The following is a 24,812-nucleotide window of genomic DNA, read 5'->3' as shown; positions in this document are numbered from 1 at the left end:
ACAGCAGCAGCCTCAGGGAGGTTACAGATGGGTCCATGGGCAAACACCGGGTTTGGAAACCATGATGTGGTGTCTGAGTGTCTGTGCTGGATCACAAGTGTCTTTTCTGGTCTCAGCTGTACTTCAAACCCAGCTGAGAAAACGCCATTCACATGGCTGGCTTCCAAGCAGTGCTCTGTAAACCAGCAAGAATATATCACAAAAAAGTCACCAGCAAACCTGATAGGAGTCACCCCCTCCCTCATCCTTCTGCTCCCTCATACATCCACGTGTACATAGGAGGAAGCAAATACACTGGAGAAGTAACAAAAACAATCGTCATTCAGTGCTCAGACCAGGTTTACTTGGTTGCTTGGTAGTACACAAAAGCCATCAAACCAGAATGGACAAGATGGGCCTTGAATTTTACTCCCCAGTAAAAAAAAAAAAAAAAAAAGAAAAAAAAAAGAGAGAAAGATTTTAAATTTTCAGGCTGCCAAAGTCATTTGATTGATTTAGCTTGAGAAAATAGTCTCTGTCTCTTTACCCATTGTCAGGGGAGCCATGTGATTTTGGGGCTGAGGGCTGGGGCTTGCTAAGCTCAAGCCTGATTAGAGGCTGCTGAGACATCTGTCCTGTAATGTTCCACTGAGCACATGGGCTATGGATCTGCTTCCATCAAAGTCAAGGGCAACTTCCCTGCTGACGTAAGTAACAGCAGGGATGACCTGGTCTGCACATCTTCCTCAATTTAGACCATTGTACTGGTAAGACACTTAAAGTAAAGCTGCACCCTCTGAGTACCCAGTGTACACCAATGTAGCACATGGGGTAGAAATTTCCAATTAAACCATAGCACATGCTAAATAACAGTAGGGGCAGAGCAGGGCAGTGTTCAATTTCCTTTTAGTTTTGTTATGCAGTGCAGTATCAAAGAAGCACAAGAGAATTAAAAGCAATACATAAAGAGTGGAAGAATCCCAACTTCTTAAGGAAAACTAGAGACCATATTTTGCTAATGTTACTTATTGTACAAAATGTTACACAAACAAAATCCTTTCAAGACAGCTACGATATAATTTAGCATAGGAAATTAACTTTTGATAGCTTAGCTGAAAGGTTGAATGAAACTAACAGTGCTAATAAATTTTTAAAAATTAATTTCCACTTATGAAATCTGGTTAAAGTGTCTTTCCATACTGGTGTCCAAACACACCTTAAGCAACTTCTTAAAAATTCTGCTTAGTCAGAGCACACAGAAGGTGTCTGCCTCTTACACTCTCTCACATCAACATGGTTGCATTAGAAAAGAGAGAACACTTTTTTATCTGATAAAACTGAAGATGACAAGAGCTATTAGACCTGAAAATAGGATAGTTTAAATTATTTATACAAACTGCTCAACAGCCTCTAGCAAACAGTTTCAATGCTTTTGAGTAATCATATACAGTCCTTGAAGACAGTGGCAATTACAACACTGGTAGAATGGGCTACTGCATATATATACATACACACTTCTTAAAGGAAAGCACTGCACTGCAAACTTACACATATGGAGTAAATTATTCTGAACTTTTAGTCATAGACCAGTTTCTGGCACATAATTTTACATTTCAATTCAGCTTTGGTCACTAAGGAAACAGATTTGTTATTTTGATGACAACAAGTTACAGTAGTAGGCTCAAGCATGATGAAAGCTACTATATCCAGATAATGAAAATCTGGATAAACATCAGATCAGATCATTATAGCATAGAAGGTAAAACTCTGAGACAAGAAAAAATCAGAGACAGTTCCTGACAAGGGCTGTCAGAAGTATTCTGGCATATGCTTGAGAGGTGCAGCAACTTCCTTATACACCAGCAGACTGTGATGGCACGGGTTGTCACACCAACAGTGCCAGCAGCACCTTGGGCACTCAACCCCACCAGAAACTCCATGTCCAGCCTCTCATATGATCTCCAAACTGCCTGAGGTGGGACACAGTCTGTGCCATCAGCCCACACCCTGTGACAGGGTGATGACCTCAGATGGGCTGATGGGGTGAGAGGGGGAATGTGCCTGCAGATAATTCCACCATGCAGATAATTGGGTAATTGCTTAAAAAGAGAACTTGGCATCACCTTGGGGAAAAGATTTGGTTGGGTGGGGATCCCTTACTGCCAGAGAGGCTTTACATATGTTAATCCTGAGTACAGAGGTGTCTGCATTCCTCTAGACTGGGTTTAGGGATTGATTTCCCCTGGAGTTAGACAGGGCTTGCAGCATCTCACTCCTCCACCACTGCTTGAAGCTTGGTGGCTGCACAGGTCCACTTGTGACCCTGCCATGGTGTTTTTAGGGTACTTATCAGCTCTGCTCATCACTGGCTCTTCATTAAAAGTTGCATTCCCCCTGCAATGGAGGATGACAGAGCATTCCTGCTGCGCCTCTGTCACAAGCTTCAGACTCATTTCAGACATTACTAAAAGACACAGAAGAACCAATTGCATGTGGGTTTTAAAGGCAGATGAGAACCCTGACTAATACAACTTAAGGTGAAGAGGGAATCATCAAAACTTCCTTATATGAAAAAGAGACAGGAATGCTGCTCTTGTGTTATCAATCATCCTTTTCCACACCATGTTTGGGAAGATCTGCACTTGTATAAAAGTAGTTACAGCCACCTTGGAATTCCATTGCTACTTGGTCCTAAGGGACTAAAAACAGTGGAAATCCTTACTGTGTGTAAATTCTTACTGCAAAATGCACTCTTTGGTCCCCAAAAGTATGCCAACTATGAGAGAAAAATTACACTTTCCATTAGCAGAAATGTCCTGCTGTTTCATCATCTCTGAGAATTGACAAAACTGCTTTTACTGCTAGTGAAGCTGCAAGTTTAGAAAAGAAACCCATCCACTATAGTAAGCAGAGCTGCCCCACTCAATGAGCACCTGATTTGGACACCTCAATCTGCAGAAGGGAAAACTTTTCTTAATTACAGAAGTTAATGTTAAACCTTGGTAGAATATGAGATCGTCACAATTTTGTGTAAAGTCTGCAATGCAGTGTTCTCCTGTCCTGCACACACAGTAGACAAAGCACAGCAATACTATACCAGGCAAGAAAGAGTAAAAGTTGAAAACTAACAGGCGCTGGCTGAGGCTGGGCCAGGACGGTGTGGTTTCCAGCTGAAGCCAAAATGGTGTCTGCTCTTACCTGGCCACCTGCAAAAATGATAGGTGCAGAGGCAGGTTTGGGACGGTAGGGGATGGTGGCACCTTTGGGTGGGGACTGCAGACAAAAACACAAAGCAGTCAAAATGCAGAATGAAGCAGAGCTTGTATTAAAAAGATGTCTCTTTTTATAAATATTGGTCACCTCAGAAGACAAGGCATGCAGAAAACCCAGCCCAGCCCATCCTGCCCTCCACCCCATCAGACCAAAAGCACGCTAGAGGTTTCCTGTCTGGGCTACAAGGGAAGAGCTGAACACCCAACTGCATGGCCAAACAGGCAATGGTGACACCTGTGGTTTCCTGAGTGCCATTGTCAGACCAAGCTTTGAAGCTTCATTAAGCATGTTAAGGCATTTCAGGAAACATGGGCACAATTTTGAAAATATTTGGCCAATGGTTGGGAAATTATAGGCATTATTGGCAAGGGTTAAAATATCCAGATTTCTATATAAATTTATTTTATGTATCATTTAATCTAAGGGCTAAAAACCTGACATCAAAATGAAACTTACTGGTCTTATGCAATGATCTGATGCTAAGGAAGCAAAAAGTCCTGGCTGGTCAGAATGACTTCTATTTTAAACAAGACCTGGATGTTTTCTGGTCTATTCTACATCAGAATAAAATGTGTTTCTTTCAGAATGACTGCAATTCTGTGCTGGACCTGATTGTTGCTCAACAACGTCATGACAGCCTTTGACTGCTAAACCTTGCTGCAAGAGGCTCTCAAACACCAGGAAAAGCAGAGTCTGACAGAGCCTCTGGAAATCCCTGCCACAGGGAGGGCAGGCAGTGCCCCAGGGGAACCCACAGCAGTTGACAATTATTAATAATGTGTTTGAGCATCTCCTGAGTGAGCAGGACAGGCTGGGTGCCCGCTTACCTCCAGCATCACCACGCAGATCTGCTTCACACACTGGATGATGGCGTCGGGGGTGCCCGAGATGGTGACGGCGCGCTCCGTCGAGTTGGGCAGCATGTCCCCTGCCACCTGCACCTGGGCTCCTGTGGACTTCAGCACGGACAGAGCAGAGACACTGTCACTGCCATGCAGGCCACGGCACCTCTCCAGTCATTCACTGATACAACAGGGCGTGCACCCCTCAACTTTTTGTCTTTTCTTTTGCTGGATGTGGTAGAGCACGCATGGAAATTCCTACCCTGGACACAAGCCAGTTTGCCAACCCTACCACACTGGGGAGGTTAGTCCTCAGTAGATGTTAGTGAATCAAACTGTGACCTGAACTTCAGGAGAAGCATTTTAACCCCCTCAAAGACAGCTGCAATTCTGACTAAAAAGTGAAAACTGTGAAATGAAGTACTCTTCAATAATTAAAAAAAACGAAGAAACCCCAATAATTGAACAAGCTCAGCTAATCAAACAAGTCACTCTTCAATTTACTGATAAATGGCTCTTTAATCTATTGATGGCTGACTTGTGTCTCTTATTGAAATTCACTACTTCCTTATGCTATATGGTACAGAAGCACTTCTACATCATAATTAGTGTTGATTAAATATATGCATATCATCAACTTTTAGCTCATTAACGAACCCGAGAAAGTAATGAGCCACTTTTGGTGATTTTTTTTCTCTTTTAAAAAAATTTAATCTTGTATGTCTTAGTTAAAAAAAAAAACAACAAAAGGGAACAAAGCAAAGAAAGAATAAAACACAGGAGGCCCAAACAACCCTTTATATTATTACACAAACACAGAGGACTTTTCAGTCAACAGAGAAAAACCCAGTCATCTGATGTTGACTAAGCTCTTCAACATATTGCACAAAAGATCTATTCCTGACAGTTATTGTAATGCTGTATTTGGGCTTTAAAATACAAGTTTTTTCAGTAACCATTGACTTTGCATCAGTCAGCAAGGAGTTAATTTTTTTTCCCTGCTAGTTACACACAACACATGTGCTATCCTTCTTTCCAAAGACTGATTCATGTATAGATTTCATCTTCTGTTCCCTAGTGCTGTTTAAGACCAAAATATCAATTCCTGGCCCTATAACAGGCTTTGGAATTTCACCATAATTTGACCAATTTCTCATGCTTTTGTTTTCTTTTTTTCATAATTTGCATCTCAAAATAGTACTGTAACTCTACATGCTGTTCCAGGATGCATGACTGAACAAGCAGCAGTTGCTCTTTTCGCAACTGCTCAGTGAGTTGTGTGATGATGAAATTAGACCACATCTTGGGCAGGATGCTCCTTGATTTCTTCCTCTTTCCTGGTATTTGCTTTCTAATGTACATTCCCAGGTATATGTACATCCAGCACAAAAGGCTGCCAAATACCAGAGTCATTTATGCATTTAGTCCCAGTGCTAATCTTACTTATTCTCTGACTTTGGTCATATATCAGTAGAAGAAACAAGTAACATTTTGTCCATTACACTTATGCTTAGGAATATGTGAGTGTGACTTGCTACATTAGCCTTACCAAAACACTTGGACAAACACTACCCTTTTACCAGACTATAGGCAACTGCTTCTGAAACTATGTTCACTAGGATCCTCACTTCAGTCACTTAATTTAACCAAAAGACTAATCTCACCTTTACAAAACCTATGTCCTGAGCACATTCTCACAGTGCTCTGAGTGAAGTTATCAATTCTGAACATAAAATACAAAGTATGGACAGCTGTAAAACCCAGAGCTAAGCAATCACTAGCACACAGTTCACACTCATGCCTGCTCCTATTTTAACACAACTAAGAAATCAACTTAAAAGCTCCATAAAACCTACTGTCTTGAATCCACATTTTAGATTTAAAAAAATGGAGTTTTAATTTTGTAGAGCCTGTCAAAACCCTTTTGTTTTGACACCAGCAAATTAAAAAAATGGATCAACATGTTATCTTAGTATTCAACACTTCATCCCATGTTAGAATTAATTCAAATTTAGAAGGAATATTGTCTCTTCCTCCAGAATAACAATCCATTTTTCTGAAATGTCCTATTCAGATTTTCTTTACATAACTGAGGATGTACCTGATTCTCTTGTCTGAGTGATCAAAAACACCAGATCCTTGGTTTGGCATGTGCTATATTGTTACAGTCATGCATGGAAGAGTTAAAACAGGCATTGTATGGTACTTTTTGCATTTTTTTGGTTAGACAAAAAAGTGGCTCCTAGCACACTGAATGAATACATCCAGCTAAAGCCTGGACTAAAACTAAATTCTGCATGTGTCAGAAATGCATCAAATCAAGTCACCTGTGGCCTGGTAACATTAAGGAGAAACAGGGAAGGAGCATTAAAATCACATTTTCCTAGAAAGTAGATCTACTAATCTGGAATTCTCAGTGCTGCTTGGGTTTTTCTCTGCCTGTAAGGGTAGTAATTAATTTGGAAATGGCAGCAACTCTTTGACTTGGGGTCCCCTGGGCAGGGTCTGTGCTGGAAGAGAAAATTGAAGAGCCATTTGTCACTGTTGCTTTGCTTAACTGTGCATGAAAGACTTTATACATTGTAAAGCTGTTTCTCTATTTCACACATGGTCTTTAGTGTCAAGGAGAGTACAAGTCTAGGTGTGCTGGACCCCTGCTTCTCCCAGAGCAAAGCTTTTCCAGGCTTTTCAGTCAACACATGCTCATGTTGGTGTGATCAGCAAAGTGCAGTGGGTGATGCTGGCAGGGCACACACTGCAATAGGATGCTGAGCTAGCCACTGCCCCCAGCACACATCCCAGACTTACCTCCCTGATTTCTTTGATTTTGGAACCTCCTTTTCCTATGAGGGATCCACACTGGCTGGCTGGGACGACGAGCCGCAGCGTTACGGGCGGTTTGCTTGTCACTGAGCTGTTTGTCATCGAAGCGTTTATGTCCTGTAATCACAGTGCCAGCGAGCATTAGTGGGGGATTTGCCACTCCTGGTGAGACTGAAGGGATCAGAGCAAATGCCCAGGCTGTCTGTGGAGACCTGGGGAGAGTGCAACCAGCTGTGGCTGGTTTTTGTGGTAAGGAAAGCCCACCACAGCTCCGCGGGTGATACACTGTAGGCATGAAGCTGCTTGTGCCAGAGGAACCCTTGGAATGTCTGTACTGCAAGATCCGTGCTGAGGGACCAGAGGGCATGACTAGGGAGGAGGAGATGGTGTCTGCCATTAGACCAGCCAAAACAGGTGGAAAAGGCAAAGAAGCTTGGGATTCACAGTCTTGTGTTTTGGTTTGTTTTGGTCTCTTTTTCACCACCTCAGTTAGAGAATTTACACTGTGTAATGGGTCTCTACATTTCACATCTCTTCCCAGATTAGATTCAAAGGGAAACAGTTTAAAAAGGAATGACAAAGAACATGAAGTGAAACTCCGATGATTTTGGTAAGTCTTCTGCCACCCTCTAGATTTAATTTTTCTTTGTAACAGGTCCATAAATATTTGTAGCACTACACAATTTCCAAAATCTTTTCCATCTTGGTTATGTAACTGGAGTACAAAAAGCTCAGCAGAACAGTAGCTGCCCATGTCCAGGTAATGTAACACACATCTGTGTACCCCACTATCCAATGAGAGTACATTACACATTCCCATAAGCACTTCAATACACTACTTGTTGCAAAGTTTAAATTATTTTAAATATATTTTGTTTGTTCAAAATCTTGTAGGCAAGACGAAACAATCCCTCTAAAGACTTTATCATAGAGGAAAAGATAAAGCTTATCTTCTCACTGATCAGTGGGATGCATTGAGAGAACTCAAGATAAAAAAAATAAAAAGCCACAAGCTGCACTGCAGATGCTCAAAAACTCAGGAAAATCTCAGAATGTTTTGATAACACTAGCTATAAGCTGAGAAGACTCCTCCATGAGGTGGTATGGCACAGCTATTATATTCTCCACAGGAATGTTACCAAAAGATTAGGACAAGAATGAGAAAACATGCATTTCCTATTAAGTCATCTATGATGCACCAAGAGCTCCAGCAAACAGAACTGATGTGATTTCCTATGCTTATAAAGACTATCACTTAAAAAAACTAAAAACAACAAAAAACCCCCACCCAAATTACTATATTGTGCAATCAGGATCCCAAGTTATAAAAAAACCACAACCAACAACAAAACAACTCAGCGCTTCAAGCAACTCTGCACATGTCACTGAACCAATGTGGGAGTGTGGTGACACCAGCACTGATTCCTGCAGTACCTCCCCAATTGCAATGACAGCATTCTTCCATCCAAGAAAAGGCTTGGTATGACCTTTATTAGCTTAAAAGAAAAGAAAAGAAAATCTAGAATGGAACAAGGCATTGCTGCATGTGACAAGACAGCTACCAAATCATTCCTCTGCCAGCCAGTAGTAACTCACATTCTGTTTAGTGGCTGTGTCAGTGAGAGATTGCAATCCAAAATAAAGCCAGAGGGATAACAGAATTTTGCAGCACCCATGTATCTGAGATAAAGTTACACTGATTTTTCAGCTGGAAGATGCCATCTCACTGTATCATGTTTCTGTCAGGTGGAGGCACATGTAGATGAATAATCCTCTTCAGCCACACAGCATGAAACTTAATAATGTCTCCTACTTCCATATCATATGCAGCCTGGCCTCAAAGCCTTCACTGGACCTTCTGCCTTCAAAAGCACTTTGCAGGAACTGGAAGCCACTGTCATAGTCATTTACAAAGAACAAAATCTAAACATGAGGGCTCAGCAGCATGGAGTACATACAGGAATTATTCCAGCTTAAATATATGACAAAGGAGAAATAAGCAGAAAAAAAATCCCCTCAGAACTGCAGGCTTCTGAGTAGGGATGGCTGGAGACTTTCCCACAGAACAGCCATCTTTCAAACTGGGAGATTTTTTTATTTATTTAACTTCTAACTTTTTCTGCATTGCATCCTTTTCTTCAGGGCTCTGGCAGATACTACAGCTGGAACTTGCATGGCTTTCTCCTGCTTGGTTCCTCAGCCAAGACAGGGTAACTGGGAGCCTGGAAGTGCTGAAGAGCCAGCAGCATCCCCAGCTCTTGGCATCCCAGGGTCATAGCTCATAAGGCTTCCCAAGACAAGCTAACCCAGCAGCTCAGGAATCTAACCAAGCCACCAAGGAAAAAAAATACCAAAATTCTTCTTTTCTGGTTTCAAAGGAAGTGTTAAACTCCAATTTTCACAGCAAGGAGGATTCTGGCTCCTCACTCGGAAATGACCACCAGAGGACTGACCACAGTTGTACCAGCAAGAATTGATGTTTGCCAGAAAGGCATCACACTGATTGCTTTTATCACCTTCCTGTTCTCTTCTCCTTCTTCCTAGGGCTGAGCAAATTCTCCATAGATGTTTACAGAGGAACAAGGATTCCAAAACCCCTTCTCTTATTTATCTGAGATCTGACTACTGAGCTGTGCCTGCTGGTTACCCCAGTGCTTAAGTACCACATGCTTTCAGAGGATTATGCAGACTTAAAAGAAAAGCTAGAGCTCCCCCACTCACCAGTGAACTTAGAGCTGCATTTCTTGGGTCTCAGCCTCCAGTCCAGAAATGACTGAGCTAAAATGTCTCCTCTTGCAATTCCAGTGATTTGCCTGGGTTACTGTCATTTTCTAACAACTCTTTCTCCCCTGCAGTGAACGCCTTATGTATTTATGCAAATACCTAAATAGCTTGTAAATTCATCATAAGACTGCTAGAAAAGCAACTTCCATTGGGAAGATTGTCAAAGCAGACTTAGATAAGGCTACAGAGCAACCACAAGACAAACACAACCTTTCTCATTTTTCTATCTATCTGACACATTTTGAGATTTTTACTAACATTAGAAAAGCATTCTAGGAATTCCTAGACCTGCTTATCTCCAGGTATACAGCTGTAGGGTGGAAATTAGGGGTCCAAGGTCTTCATGTGGGCTTGCATAACAAATAAAAAAAAGATCCCTTAAAGCAGCAGTCTCACACATTCATCTTTCTTCTGTTTCAACACAGCTGCAATAATCAGAGATGGACTGAATTTTTAAAATGGCTGAAGAAATCACCAGCAAAAAGATATGCATGAAAAATAGCGCTTTGTAGCTAGCTAATTTGTAATTTTTGAAAGAGCACTTAATTTTGCCTCCAGAGCATTACAGTTACCTCAGTTTATTGGCAAGATTTATAGGAAACCTAACTGATTATATATATCATGTATTATATATACAATATGTGTTATATATACATATTTCTTTACTGCTGTTCTTTAAAATATACTACAAACCAATTATGTTAAAACTAAATACAGATATTTCAGAGCAGTACTTGATCTGCAGGGTGTGCCAATACTCCTTTGCTAATGCTCATATGAAGAGCCGAGGCTACCCTCTAAAACCTGCAAGTGCAAATAAGCACAAAATCCAGCCAGATGCCTGATTTTCAGCTTTCTTAGCCTACTGCTACTACAGCACTTTCACACACTGTGTCACGTTGGGTGGTGGGCTGGGGATCTGATGCCATGCAGTGTTTGATGTTTGTATGAAAAATGCAGCATTATTTCCACTGGGTACTCATTTTGGTGGGAACTGGCAGGGATTATCTGTGCTAATGATTCCCTTAGCATTTTACAGGATGAGGAACATGTTTTTCCTGTTGAGAGCAGAGACACTGCTCTCTCCAGGGTTCTCTGGACTGGAGGGTATGGAACTGTACACCAAGCTACCTCTTAAACTAGAAGAAACTGGGATTGGTCCAAGATTGGTAGGAGATGAAGAAGAGCAAGAGATGACAATAGGAGGTTTTGAAATTAGGTTAGACAGAATTACTTGTGCAGTTCTGAAATCTCAGAACCATTATTATTGGGTTAATAACTGGCAAAAAACCCTCCAAAAATTCTTATAAAATGTACCATGCCAGAAAACTAAGACATTTTACCAACATACTGAAAGTTTAGAATATCACACAGTTTGGAATATCTGAAAACTCACGAAGAATTAAAGAAATATAAATGGGATTAACACTGGCAATATTAAAAAAAAGGTTGTTTGTCTGGAGCCTGACAGGAATGTTTGCTAAGACTGAAGAGGTGAAAACACCTGAGCAGGAGCTGGGGACGCCCACCAGGCAAAGCATGGGTGTGTGCAATGCATTACACTAGTAGGAGGTGAGGCATTTCCAGCAGTGGCAGGGACATGACAGTGTGATAAGTAGGACAGGGGACTGTTAATGCTGTTAAATAAGCCTTTGTGGAACTTCATTTGCTACTTGTCCACAATTAATCCTGACATTTTACATAAAATGCAACCGGAAAAAGGTGGAAAGGGACTACTAGAGTCGTGAGAGGGCTGGGAAATGCATCCTCTGAAAGACTCTGACTGGATCACTCTCTCTGGAAAAAGCAAGGGTGTGCAGGGATAAAATCAGTTTCTAAATATATATCTATCAGGGATGGAAAGGCAAGAATTATCTAACTAACAGCCAGTGCTGGCATAGAAACAAAGCTGCATGAACTGTTCATTAATAAATTCAGGTGAGGAGTGAAAAAAAATGTCTAATTATCAGAGACCTGAAGCTGTGCACCCAGCATCAGGAAACTGAAAAAAAATATCTAACTAGTTTTTTGATCATGCTTTGAAGTTGTAAGTTCAAGACATACAGTTGATTCTAGAAGACAAGTGCATCTGGTGACTTATGAGCTCTCTTCTAGTTGTGTTGCTCTAAACTTGAACAATTGCCATGTGTAAATAAAGTCACATGTTGACCATTCTCATCAATTCCACTATCTCCCTGTGCTATGGGTAGATGTGGAGACTAACCTTGCTGACTTGGAGAAATAAGAACTCTTAAGAAAGACATTAACATCCCTCTAGCTGAATCCATTCTGGAGAGACCCTGCCCTCTGGTTCTGCTGCAGGTGACTCAGTCTACCTGTCTGCAAGCTCCTCCATTAGGAGAAGGTGAACAGCTTCCTGCAGGGGCATCTGCCTCTCCAGAGAGGACAGGAGAGTTGCCTGGACTAGATATACGATTTCCAAAAGCAGAGGGAGTTAAATCCTCTCCAGAGTGACCAGGGCTCATGTTCTGTACTCTGCTACCTTTTTTGTGAGGTTCTCCATTAAAATGTTGACCGTATCTAATTGTAGCTGGTCCGTGAAACTGAAGGAAATCTCACCCTTTTAGATACATATCTGCACAGAACACTCAGTCTACAGTGAATTGAGCTCTTGCCTTACTTACTCTGAGTACTTTTAATTGGTTTTAAAAGACAAGCCTTAAGTGTGGTAATTCGTAATCATATAGTTTGTTTTTAAAATAAAAAAACCTAGCTAAATAAGTTATATATTCGTTTTGACATATATAAAATTTACATTAATATCAACTGGCTTCATACAAAAACAGAGTTAAAAGTTAGGCAATTATTCTTTTCAAATCAAACCCACAATGGGAATAAAATTTTTCCAAGACATTTTTCCTGCCATTAGCACACATTATTAGAAGCAATTGCTTCTCCCTGATGCCTCCAAAAAGCAAAAGAAATGATCAAATATCTTGTAAATTGACCCATTATTTTTCTTCATCCTTGCTGCCAACAGCATTTATAAAAATATAATCATTTTCATTGCTATTAAAAAGAACATTAAACAAATCCTATTTAACATTAAAGCAAGAGAAAATTCAGTGTTTGTATTTCGACTTGAAGAGAGAGAAAAAAATGATTTGCTTACCTCTTCAAATTTTAGTGCAATCATAGAAAAAGCTTTAAAAATTGCATCTGTTGGGCCTGTTATTGTCACAATTCTCTCTGGACAAGTGCCTTCTGAAATATTGATTCGAGCACCACTCTGTCAAAAGGAACAAATATTTTTCAAAGTTACACTTCCCAGGGAGCCAACTAAGTAGGATTAGGGATACAGTTTGGGAAGGAATACCTCGAGGCATCTAATTCCCTCCTCTACAACTGCAGCCCCAACACCATATAATTTCAGCATAAACTGATCACATTCCAAAAATTCATGTAACTGTGGGAAGCCGGATTCTGTCTGGGTAAATACTTATGCAGCCTTCTTTGCAGTATGCAAATAGCACCTCTGCAACTCAAAGTTGCAAATAATTGCACAATCAAGTCTTTTCCCTTCCTTCTTGCAGGATTAACCTTAAGTGGGACTGGAACTGCAGAATTTAAGAGAAGGTGGTTGTCTCCAGGGAGCACCAGCATTTCCCAGGAATGATGCATGTCTCTGTTTTGGAGCCCCAAAGGTGGGGCTTGGCCTCTCTGCCTCTCTACTGGGGCCTTGCTTTGCACTGTGGAGAAGGGTCCTTGTAGATGTGCCTCAAGTGAAGGCAGCCAGTGAATATGCACTGAGCATCTCTTTAAAGGAAACACCAGTAGTACTGTGCCCATAGGGCAAGGAGCCTGCTGGATGGAGTTAGAAAACCAGAGAAGCCAAGCTGGCTCTCAAATATACTTGGTACTTTTTGTGCCCCTGTGGCAGTGCAAAGAAAATGTCTCAACCAGGGAGTTTTATATATTTAGAAATTTATATGTTTTTAAATATATATTTAAGAGAATCTTTAGTGTAGGTAATGATCAGATCCAGTTCAGCTAAGAGCCACCCAATGAGTTCTCTGAGGCTTCAGTTTTGGAAATGTGTTAAAACAGCCTAACAAGTCTCTGGACTTGTTAGTGCCCACAGGCACTGACCTTCTTGGGGATCAGGGCCTGAAGCAAATGTGAGACAAGCTGGGTAAGTTTGGCCCTTTGCCTGCAGGGTCACCACACAGCTGCTGATGTGCTGTGTTCCAGCCCTTTTCCACACCATGCTGCTGCTCTGCTCAAGAGACTGTTTCCCCATATGATAGCACCACCACACAACATGCAAAAAAACAAGGCTCAACATCACTGATATAAAAACTTTCCTGCCACAGAAACCTGGGCACAGAACTGAGGGATCTGTACTTTTCTTCCAGCCTGAAGTTGTCTCTGACATTTCCTCAATGACAGAATTGTCTCTGACATTTCCACAAAGACAGAGCTACATTTCACACCATAAAGATGGCACGCACCCTGTCACATCTGCCAGGGAAGTCAAAATAAAAGTTGTATTTTGCTTTTAAAGAAATACTGAAGAAGGCAGTTATTTGGACCAAGTTATCATCATGTGGAGATAGAACCTCTTAGTCCTGTGCTGATATAAATATGCGTAAAATTCCATTATTTAAAAAATCCCCCAAAAATAAAGTGTCTTCTGACCACATATACATGACAGCAGGGGTCCAGGATTGGAAGAAAAACATTTGATATTTATCTTGAAAGACAGACCAAGGATCATAGGTATTCTCTAAGATGTTTTACTCAGAAGTCAAGAGCACTCTCCAATTATGGCTTCCCTTGTGTGCATACAACTTACACACAAAGATATCTGCTCATGATCCTAATTAATAATTAAACTAAAATGTGTTTAATCAACTGTTAAGCTTACCTAGTCCACTGGAAACATTTTTTTTAACATTTTTTTCTTTAAGTCTTAGCAAATGTGTGGTAACATGGGTGAAAACATGTCATCAAAAAAGGAGCTCAGAACTCAGACAGCCTGACAATGAAATCCCTATTGTGTATATTTAAAGATGGATGTCTGCAATTTTCTTTAGTAAAATACTTTGACATTTCCCTGCCACAGACCTTCTATCAGAGTTGAAAACAACAAAGCAGCTGACACAGTAATGTACTGCAGTTTTACTACAGCCAAATTGACTTTTCTTGAGGCATCCTCTATATACTGCACTCCTAAAGTTTTAAACAGTAGGACTTGTCTTTTGACTTACACTTTTAGCAGTTGCTTCAAAGCAGAAAAATTGCATGGACCTACAGGCAGGATGTGCTGCCTTGCAGAATCAGTGTGGGTCTGTAGCCTCCACCTGAGCACACTCCTCTGAAGACAGCACAGCTTGCTCTGTGGCAGGAAAAGAAGCCTGCAGCCACTGGGGAGGTTTATGGAGTGCCCTGTTTTAATCCTTTTGTGTCTTCAGCCTTTTAAAGGATGTGAATGGCAGGTGTGCATGTCTACCATGCCCACATCCTACTCACAGCTGGAAAATGAGGAAAAGCTAAGGCTTTGCCAAGACAGAGAGATGCTCTGGCTTATACACATCTGGCTCCAGATCTTGTGTCCCCCTGTGAAGCTCGTGTCCACCCTCAAGCTTGACATGAATCAATCTAATGCCTGGCTTCAGATTTCTGGAAACTCTACCAGGAGGCCAAGCCATGAGCAGGACTGATGATGCAATGTTAATGAAAAATACAGAGGATCTGATGCACAGAACCATGCTGTGAGCTGTTCCTGTGATAAGGCAGCAGCAGGCACTTTGCTATGGGAATGAAAGACTCCAGACTGCTGCGGTGATAAGGAGGTTACATTAACAACTTTTAATTTAGGCCAGCATATTTATCCCTACTGCTTGCAAAGAACGGGGATGTTAAACGTTCTGCCACTTGATGGCAGCATCGGTCTGCACATGCTGAACTCACTGTTCTGTGAGCTGGAAAGGAAGGCAAGTGAAGACATCAAAGCTTGTCTTACCTCCTCCCTCATCTTCTTCACTGTCTCACCTTTCTGTTAAAGAAACATAAAAAAACCGTTAGCCTGGGCTAAGAAAAGAGAACTGATACACAATAGTTTGACATGAATATAAATAAAGTTATTTTCTGACCTTTCCGATAATGCTTCCAACCTCCTGAAACAGAGAAAAAGAGACACCGTGAATGATACGATTTGTTACAGAATAGCATTTGTGTTGTTCCTAAGCTATTTCACTACCATTTATTTCAAAGCTTCAGTGTGAAGCATAGCTCCCTTCCATTGTTGCTGTATACAAATATGCCATGTTAGATACAAAGGGATGGACTAAAAATGCAGCTTTGCAGCCAACTGATCCTGCAAGAAAAACACCTTTTACAGAAACCGATCTTGTGGTTACAGATCAATCCTGCAACTATAAACACAGACAAATCCCTATCAAATTTTCATTCAAGAAATAACAGAACTGCAAAATCTGCTGGAGAAAATGAGGTGTAATACAAGCATCAAAATAATTGCTGGTTTCTCAAAGGGCAGGCATTTACCCTCCTTATGCCTTGTAATAGTGAGAGCTGAATTTCCACGCTACTGAGTGTTATTGTGTAAACACCTGGTGGCCTGTCTTAATCTCCTTATTAAGCACTTAGACAACAATAATTGCTAATCACTTTTTTGGGATTTGGGAATTGCTACTGGACTCCCACAATCTTCCACCAAAGGCAACAAAATACTGAGAAACATGACTGTGAACACAGAGTAAGGGAACAATGTGGCAGTTCTGGCAACATCCCAAGGGTTAAAAGCTTGGTGAATAAAACCAACGGGCACCAAGAACAAAACTATTAACACTAAAATTAACATATAGTCTGGACATGCTACACAAATCATGAAGTTGTAACATCAGACTGGAAATCATGTGATGGAAAGATCAGCTAAAGGAAAATACACTCCTCTCCTGTACTAAGATTGTGAAATCTACTTCTACAGTTGAAGACTGCTTCAGATGGTTGAGCTGTCCATAAGGTGTATGATACACCCACCCAGTATTTCCACCCACCCAATCCATACACCTCAGTGTGATCCAACCTGAAACACAGTTCAAAGTGCAGAATTTTTGAAATTTTTGTCTTCCAACACTCTGTCCAGTGATGGACTCATGATAAAGTGGTACTGACTTCATTCTGCAGGAAAGAACTACCTGCAGTGAACCTTTGAGTTATTTCTTCCAGTTGTTTATAAGCTCATAACACAACGTTGTTTGTGCTTGCAACTCCTCATCCTGCTCACGAGACATGAAGACTTTTCAGTGAGAAGAAGTTACTTATTTCAATGAACTCTGGCATGCGTTCCTTTATGCTCTGCAAGTCTGCACAACACCAGACTGAGGAGAGCAGCCAACACACTGCTGGACAGGCTGGAAAACTGGGCTGAGAGAAACCTAAGGAAGTGGAATGAAGTCAGATGAAAAGCCCCATGTCTGCAATGGATAAAGCCCCTGAAACAGGACAAACTGGACAAAAACTTGATACCTTAAATCTGACTTTGCAGAAAAAGTCCCAAGGGTCTTAGCTTAGAACTTCAACACAAAAAAATGAGTACATCAGCAGTGCACCCCTGATCAATCAAAGGTTGGACTGTATTAGCAGGAGTGCAGCCACCAGGCTAGTGCAAATGGCTCTTGTCTTCTGTATGTGAGAACATGTCTGGGGAATTGTGGCCTGTTTTGGGCTCCCAGCACAAGACAGACAAGGACACACTGAGGTGAATTCAGTGCAGGGCCACCAAACTGGTCAGGGGACTAGAGCTCTAGACACATGAGGAGAAGCTGAATGAACTACATTTGCTCTTAAGAAGAAAACTTGACAGGGGAGTCTTACTGCAGTGTACAATAAGGAAAGCAAACTACAATATCAAATTCCTACTCAATGTGAGGAAAAGATTTTACTATTGGTATGGCTGGACATTGAAAAAGACACCCAGAGAATCACCATCCTTAAAGGTGTCAGAACCCAGCCTGGGCAAAGCCCTGTGAAAACTGCTCCAAAGCAATCTGCTTGATTCAGGAGGTCACTGAGACCTTTGGGGGTCCCTTCCAACCTTCAGTCTGTGACTCTTCAGTCAAGGTTATGAAATGAGATGCAGCTGTTTTGTTAGCAGTGACACAAATCTGGGACATCCATTTCCTCAGATCTTGAGGATCTCACTATTTTTTATATTATCAACATAAATCTGCCAGGCTGCCAGTGATTGCTGAATGGCAATACAGGGAGCAAGGCTCTCAGTATCTACTGGGAATCCCCTGCAGTAGCTCCTATCTGACCACTTAACACACCTAGCAGTTTTATCTTTATCTTCCATTCCTCTCAGTTCCAGCTTTCAGAAATACTTTCATAAAACAAATTCTTAGGAAATAGAAGCCCCTTTTGCTAGGGGTGAGAGCATTCTGTTTCAGTTGCTATGGTCAAGCAACTATGTTTTAGTCTGTGGTTCAGGTTTTGTACACCTGAGGTTTCATTAGAACATGCAGGCCTGGTCTTGAACCTCCAAGGCTCTGTCAGCATAAACTGTCCAAATCCATTTAATCATCTTGGGTCTTAATGAGAGATACTGTTCTTACAAAAATGAATGGTTGGTCATGAGTAATAAATGCAAAAATATCTTCCTTGGAAATAGGACAACATACTCTGCTTTAGGAACAGAAAAGCAATGCATTGTTCCTAACACTGGTAAAAAAGATGGTCCATTTTCAACAAGGAAATTAGGAGAATTTAAACAAGCAAAGGAGAGCATAAGATAAAAATAATGCTTTGGATTTCAGTAGGGACAGGAATTCTAAATGAGTGATCATCATCTTGTTATTTATTAACAAAGAATATAAAAGAAATGAGTAAAAGAACTCATTTGTGAATACTCCTGAGAAAAAAATATCTCAGTAAGACTCGTGACCAGTTCCTTGGAATATGCTAGCAAATGTCACTGCAATCATATGGAGTACTTCAAATCTCCCCCTCATCAAAGGGTGACTTTAGAGCTTATTCTATGAGCCAGTTTCAAAACATCCAAGCCAATGCCACCTCTTCCTCTACTCTGGGAGATGGGAATCTGCTTGGAAATGTGAAGTAAAGTAAGGGACAGATACAAGCACTAACTTTACTTGGACATTTCAGGTTTTTTTTCAGAATTTTGCTTCATACAAAATACTGAAAAAAAAAATACAGAATGGTTTTAAATGGGCCACTTCAGACTTTTTTGGCACTTTTTCTAGGAAATCTCCTAGCAAGTACTGGTGACAACAGATCATGTCTTAATTACGATGAGAAACCTCTTTCAGCAGCAGATTAAATCAAAAGACTTTTCACCTCATTCTTCATACTACCAAAACTACTTCAGCAAACCTTTAATGCTTCTTTATACAACCTAATATTTGTTTCATACAAATACATTTGTTTCTTATATCAACATGACATAAGTTTACTGCTATATGAGGTATCTAACACTAATTTTATGACACTCAAGTTTTAGCATTATTTCCAACCAAGATTACTTTAATGGCTTTATTTTCTTCAGAAAATGTTTCCAAATCTGCCAGACACCAAATGTGGTGTAGTTAAGTGCATAAGATATCTGTCACCTACATTGATTCATTACAAGTTAGGAGTTCACTATAAGTCAAGCAACCAACCCTCACTGCAGTCCAGGGAGAGATAATGAAGGATATTTTGTTCCTATAAAAAGGAGGGAAGAAGTGTACTCCCAAGGGTTTTTGGCTTTTCTCATCTGCAGTAGAAGCAGCCTAAACTGACACTACAAATGGAAAATTTGGTGAGAGGAGTCCTGCAGCTGATGTCAAGTTCAGCCTCAGTGCAGGTCAGACAAGTGTTTGATTTAGCTGCTTTAGCAAATAATTGCCTCTTGCAATATACTAACAACTGAACTATTTGCTATTTTCCAGTGCTCAGGAATATAAGCTAGCAGTAGCTATTTATCATCAATTTCAGACTGATTTATTGAATAACTATTCACACGTAAATATAATGGGAAAAGTTACATAACAATTACTGAGTTTCATATAACCCCATTTCAACAGCAGATCAAAAATAAGTGCACAAAATGAAGTTATAAAGAGAGGAAGTAAAACTCAGTGGGAGAAAAGACAGGTCCAAGCCAACCCATCTGGCAGACTGATGCTGGAGCTAAAAGTGCCACCCAGGCTCCTTGGCTTCAACATGCAAACACCCAACCTCCAGAAGCAGCTGTGCCAAAGCACCCATGCTGGATGAATCCAAGATGCTGCATGTGTCTGCCTACACCCACTGATCCATACTCATACACACACAGAGGTGTATATGTTTACTTGTGTTTAGTCAATATACACATACAAGCACTAAACAGATGGCTATCAACTTTCCTTCAAGGAATGACAGCAATTTGGGTTGCCTCTCCTGAGATTCATCAAAGGTGCCTGAGTTTCAGATGGTGCTGTGTACCCAGCCCAGGTGATGCCTTCCAGAGGGCATTGCCCCCTGGTGACCACATCTCAAGCAGGTAGAGTCTCACACTTGTGCTCAAGGAGTTGTTTTGGAAAATCCCAGGAAAATTTGAGATTTACATGATGATTTCAAGATAGCCTGAAGATAATTCTTAAGCCTGGGAAGTGAGTTGTCATTATGATTTTCTTTAGTAGGAAATTTCTAATCAAGTAGATAAAACAAGAGCTGAACCTTACCAAGAAGCTCTGGGACACTGCCCAGCACCAGTAAAGTATTCTGCTAACCAACCAGCCAATTAATTGCAGAAAACTTGAGGGAAAACAATGGTAAAACAGGGTTTCTTTCATGCTGAAATATAGCATATAATATTATTTGCACACCTTATTCACAAGAATGTAATAAATTTTATTCTTAATGAACACTTGGGAAGTGGTGGACCCATCAAACAGCAGAAAGCTATTTTTGTAGATTTTGCATCATCTGTGGTGAAGGCAAGGCAGCACCAGCAGAACAAAAGGTGGCAGCAAAAATGCATGTGAGTCAAGGCTTTTGCAGGGCTCTTGATGGTAAGAATGACTAAACAAAGGTATAAAACTGGCTGTAGAAGAAACCTATTTCCTAGTCAATTATCTGGTGTGTCCTTTGAATAACAAGAGAAAGAAATCAGACATATTAAGAAAACAAGAGGCTTAACAAATGATAACAAACCTTGGTTTAAAGATTAACCTTTGATCTGCAAACATAAAGTGTGAAATTCCATGACTTTTTCTAAGCGTGAGATTGGTTTAATAATTACCGAATCCTGGAAAATCAAAACAAAAACAGGTAGCTATTGTGGGACCACAGAAACACACAGGGCTTGCTCTATTATCGTGCAGCTTTTATTATCAGTGCTGTGGGGCAAATGGAACAAAAACTTCTTAGGATCCCTGAGATAAAGCCACATCTGAAGGAGAACACATTTAAGAAATAATATAGGAATATAAGATTTCACCTCAAAATATCTGATGAAGCACAGGCTCCAACCGAAAGCCTGAAATTCCTTCAGGCAATGCTCCGATTGCACATGCTAACTTGCTTTCTATAAAGCAAGGACAAGGTAGAACCAGTAGGGCTGGAGTCTCCAAACAAAACAGCCTTGAAAGGAAAGGAATACAGCCTTCCATGGTGGGGAGACACACCAGTCCACGGGACAAGGAGGGGTCCTGGCAACAGGACATGCCAGCTGTGTTGATAAAGTTCTCTAGACCCAGAGCAGCTGTCTTTCTCCCATCCATAAGGAGAATCCATAACTCTCTCTCTCCTCACTTCACCTGAGGACAGAGCTGCCAACAGTCAACTAAACTCATTAACATGCTTGCTTGGAAGATCCCAAGATAGGTTCCACAAAGATGTTCTGAACGACAAGTTTGCATGGAGCATGTGGGGCACCAACATCACCAACATTTTTCAAAGACTGGAAGAAAAGTCAGTTTTTGGAAACATGACATGATGTATCAGCCATAGAGAAGAATGGCTACATTGGATAAACTGAGCATTTGATTTATGTTCTGGGATTATGTGGGATTAGCCTCACTGACATGGGAGATCTCATGCTCCTAGGTGATGCTTCAGTAGTCACTGTCTGATGCCCCCAGCCCTAATTTAGAAAGGCATTGCAGTTCAACACGTTCCTTGCTGAGGCAGATATTATGCTAACAAATATGGTAATGTATGAGGAAATCTACAGACTATATTTTTTCTGATGGAAATTCCAATATTGTGCATCTTCTGCAAGTATATCTAACTTTTTTTGAGCAGCTGTGTCAATGGGCATTTTTCCATTGTTTTTTCATAGCAGATGGGTAGCCACCTTACATTCAACTTCACACCTAGGCTCCCAGCCTTCCCTGCCAAAACCAACTCAAAACCCAATTCTGTCCCTGTGCTTGTCCCTGCACCTGTGATGCTGAAGGAGCAGCTCTGAGTAGGGCACGTGCCTTCTGCAATCTCAGCTCATTACATCATGGACCAATGAGGAGATTTTATTTGGTAGAAGTTGGAACACTCAGCTATGGAGATTGTTTTCAGGAGCAGAGAGTGCCCAAGGGCTGGGGGAACTCTCTCTCTTCCTTCCTGCTGATTTTTGAGGCTAGTGAGAATATCTTGGCTGCTCCTACAAAAACACTGAGAAGAGATTCTTCTTGTGCTGTGCATCTGCATGCAGAGTTTTGTTCCATGAGCAGGGCTCTCAGGTATCACAGTAATGCAAGCAAACAATACAGGAACTATAATAGCAATAGGCAGCACAGTCAATCCTCATAATACCCTGACAGTGTTTGTGGAAACTGGAAAGAACAGAACAAACACTGGCTTGATTGACATTTTATGGCCTTGATTGTATTACTGACAAAGTGATTCTTAAAGTTACTTTGTTGCATTGTGTATTTCAATAAATAAAAAATAAAAAATGGAAAAAGAGAAGGTCATTACCTTTAATATGGGGAAAATTAGTTTCTGTACTTGCTTTATGGTTTTTCAGGGAGGTTATTAAGCAGACACCAAAAAAGTGGCCACTAAAAGAAATCCCTGATACTAAAATGGTATTATCTGTACTAATGAAAAAGGCAGTTTTTCTTAATGATTTTATTCTGTATTTGAGCTGTTAAGTGTAAGCCATTGCTTTATGACTCTGAATTTTCTTTCTTTTTCTTGTAAAAATTCTGTATGTAGCACCACAAAGTAATCACCAACATGTCTGAAAGTCACCACTGAAGCTGGATCTAAGTCACTGTAACCAGTACTTCCAGTGCCACAAGTCACATCTTGCTGAAATGATTTCAAACTCAGATACCCTGAGCTCCTCAGGGAATGCAAAATTAAGCTGTAAATACTGAAAGTTTAGCACCTAAGGCACTCATAGGGTTTTGTCCAGACCCAGACATTTGACTGCAGGTACATCTAACTTACTTCTACCGAATGAAAAATGTATCATTGAACAAATGGTATCATGGAAAGAAAAGCTCCACTTGGTCATCATATCCTTTCTCCGCCAATGCAGATTATGAAGTCTAAGAGTACATGTGCTACTCTTTACTGGGCATGTTTAAAATTTGCTTAGGAGACTTAGAGAGAATCTCAATACCAGATTTTTTTTGTTGGGATTCCCTTATAAGATTTATTTTCAAAATAGTATTTTATGCCATTATTTCCAGCCACAAGCAATTGCAACATTAAGAATAACTACACTCCATAACATCTGTATTTATTCTCTCCATGTATTTATGAGAATGTTTGAATAAACTAGGCACAGGCTCCTCAGTATCCTAAAACTTGTGTTTTCCGTGAATTCCCCCTCTGCCAGTCTTCACCATCACTCACACACGTGGCACCTGCTGCTGAGCATAGAACTGCAGGTGTGATTCTGCCAGAAGAACAGTAAGGTAATTACCTTATCTTTGCCCCACGATGCACCAATGCCATACATCCAAAATTGCACACACTTTTGCTGAAATAGCTTTCCTCTCCAACATAGCATATCCCAAATGTGACACTCTCTAGACACTGCCACATCTGATGCTTTTTAGCCTTTTATGCTTTCCAGATTTTCCTCTGTCACTGAACATATATCTTCTAAATTACCTTTGCCAGTTAATTGCCTCAACTCTCCAATTTACACCTCTCAGTATCTGGCAACAGTCCTACTTCCCTGCAAATTTTCCCTTCACTCCTTCATCCTACCTGTAAATGATTTCCTTGTTCTTCCTAACCATCCGACTTCATTAATCCATTTTGGTTTTTATTGTTGAACTCTATTCTCTTTCTCTAAAAGATTCTTCAGACTCAATATATTACTACATTCTACTTTGGTTTCCTGCAGACTTCACTGCACCCAATATGACTTCATCAATGCACACGGTCACACAGTGCCTTTGGAAACAATCCATTATTTCTCCTGCAGGTTTGAACTGGAGGGAGGAAGCAGAGATTCTTGCAGCACTACTATGAGATGGAGGTGGATCTCACAGTGGATTTGTGACCTGCTGCCCTTTCTGTGCTGGCCCATTTGAACTTTTTCTCCTGTTCCACCTCGTGGACCTGGCTTTTAAATCTCCATTAAGCTGCTTTCCTGAGATTTATGACCTTTCTACTGGCACAGTCTCTTTACCATCCACATCTAAAATTAAACTTTAATGTTGAGTCTCCAGAGTCTTAATCAGCAGCCTGTTAACAGTGGCTATGTACAAAACCAAACTAGACCAAAATCATGTAATGATCATCTAATATAATCAAAATAGGTACCTTTTCAAGTTATTTCTTTCTGGACATGAACTGACCAAACCTAGCTCAAGAGCACTGCAGATGTCAAGTGCCAAGGTATGTTGGCAGATACCTGTGGGCAAGGCTACAATTTTCCAGTATTACAACCTCATTAACTGTGGCAGTAAGCAAAGAAAAAAAAAAATCAGCCACAAGTGATGGGAATAGAAAATTCAGCAGAAGGTAAGTAAGGAATGGTAAGAAACATGGAGGTCTACACCTACACCCCATGACATGCAAAGAGCCAAAAGCATTTTTATCTTTTTTAGAAAGGAAGAAAAACATACAGTTCTTTTGGGGCCTGAGCTCTGCCTCTCCATACAGAGGGCTCTGAGGGCT

At 40.7% G+C, this 24,812-nt stretch overlaps 1 protein-coding gene across 16 annotated transcripts in view; it reads right to left on the bottom strand.

Annotated features, from left to right (window-relative positions):
• LOC306800413 (poly(rC)-binding protein 3-like) overlaps positions 1-24,812 on the bottom strand; it is a 492,346-nt gene that overhangs the window by 30,436 nt on the left and 437,098 nt on the right. For 13 of the 16 annotated variants that reach the window (XM_079302502.1, XM_079302503.1, XM_079302504.1 and 10 more), the window contains 6 exons: positions 15,818-15,841; positions 15,688-15,720; positions 12,835-12,951; positions 6,903-7,034; positions 4,080-4,208; positions 3,109-3,252 (listed from right to left, as the gene is read on the bottom strand). In XM_079302502.1, coding sequence (XP_079158628.1) covers positions 3,109-3,252; positions 4,080-4,208; positions 6,903-7,034; positions 12,835-12,951; positions 15,688-15,720; positions 15,818-15,841 — 579 coding nt within the window. The remainder of the gene's footprint in view (positions 1-3,108; positions 3,253-4,079; positions 4,209-6,902; positions 7,035-12,834; positions 12,952-15,687; positions 15,721-15,817; positions 15,842-24,812) is intronic. The other 3 variants (XM_079302499.1, XM_079302500.1, XM_079302505.1) reach the window with 1 other exon arrangement.

Source organism: Erithacus rubecula, assembly GCF_903797595.1.
Source record: "Erithacus rubecula genome assembly, chromosome: 3".
Lineage (NCBI taxonomy): Eukaryota > Metazoa > Chordata > Aves > Passeriformes > Muscicapidae > Erithacus > Erithacus rubecula.
Note: the sequence above shows the minus strand (reverse complement) of the source record. Positions and strands in the feature narration are given on the sequence as shown.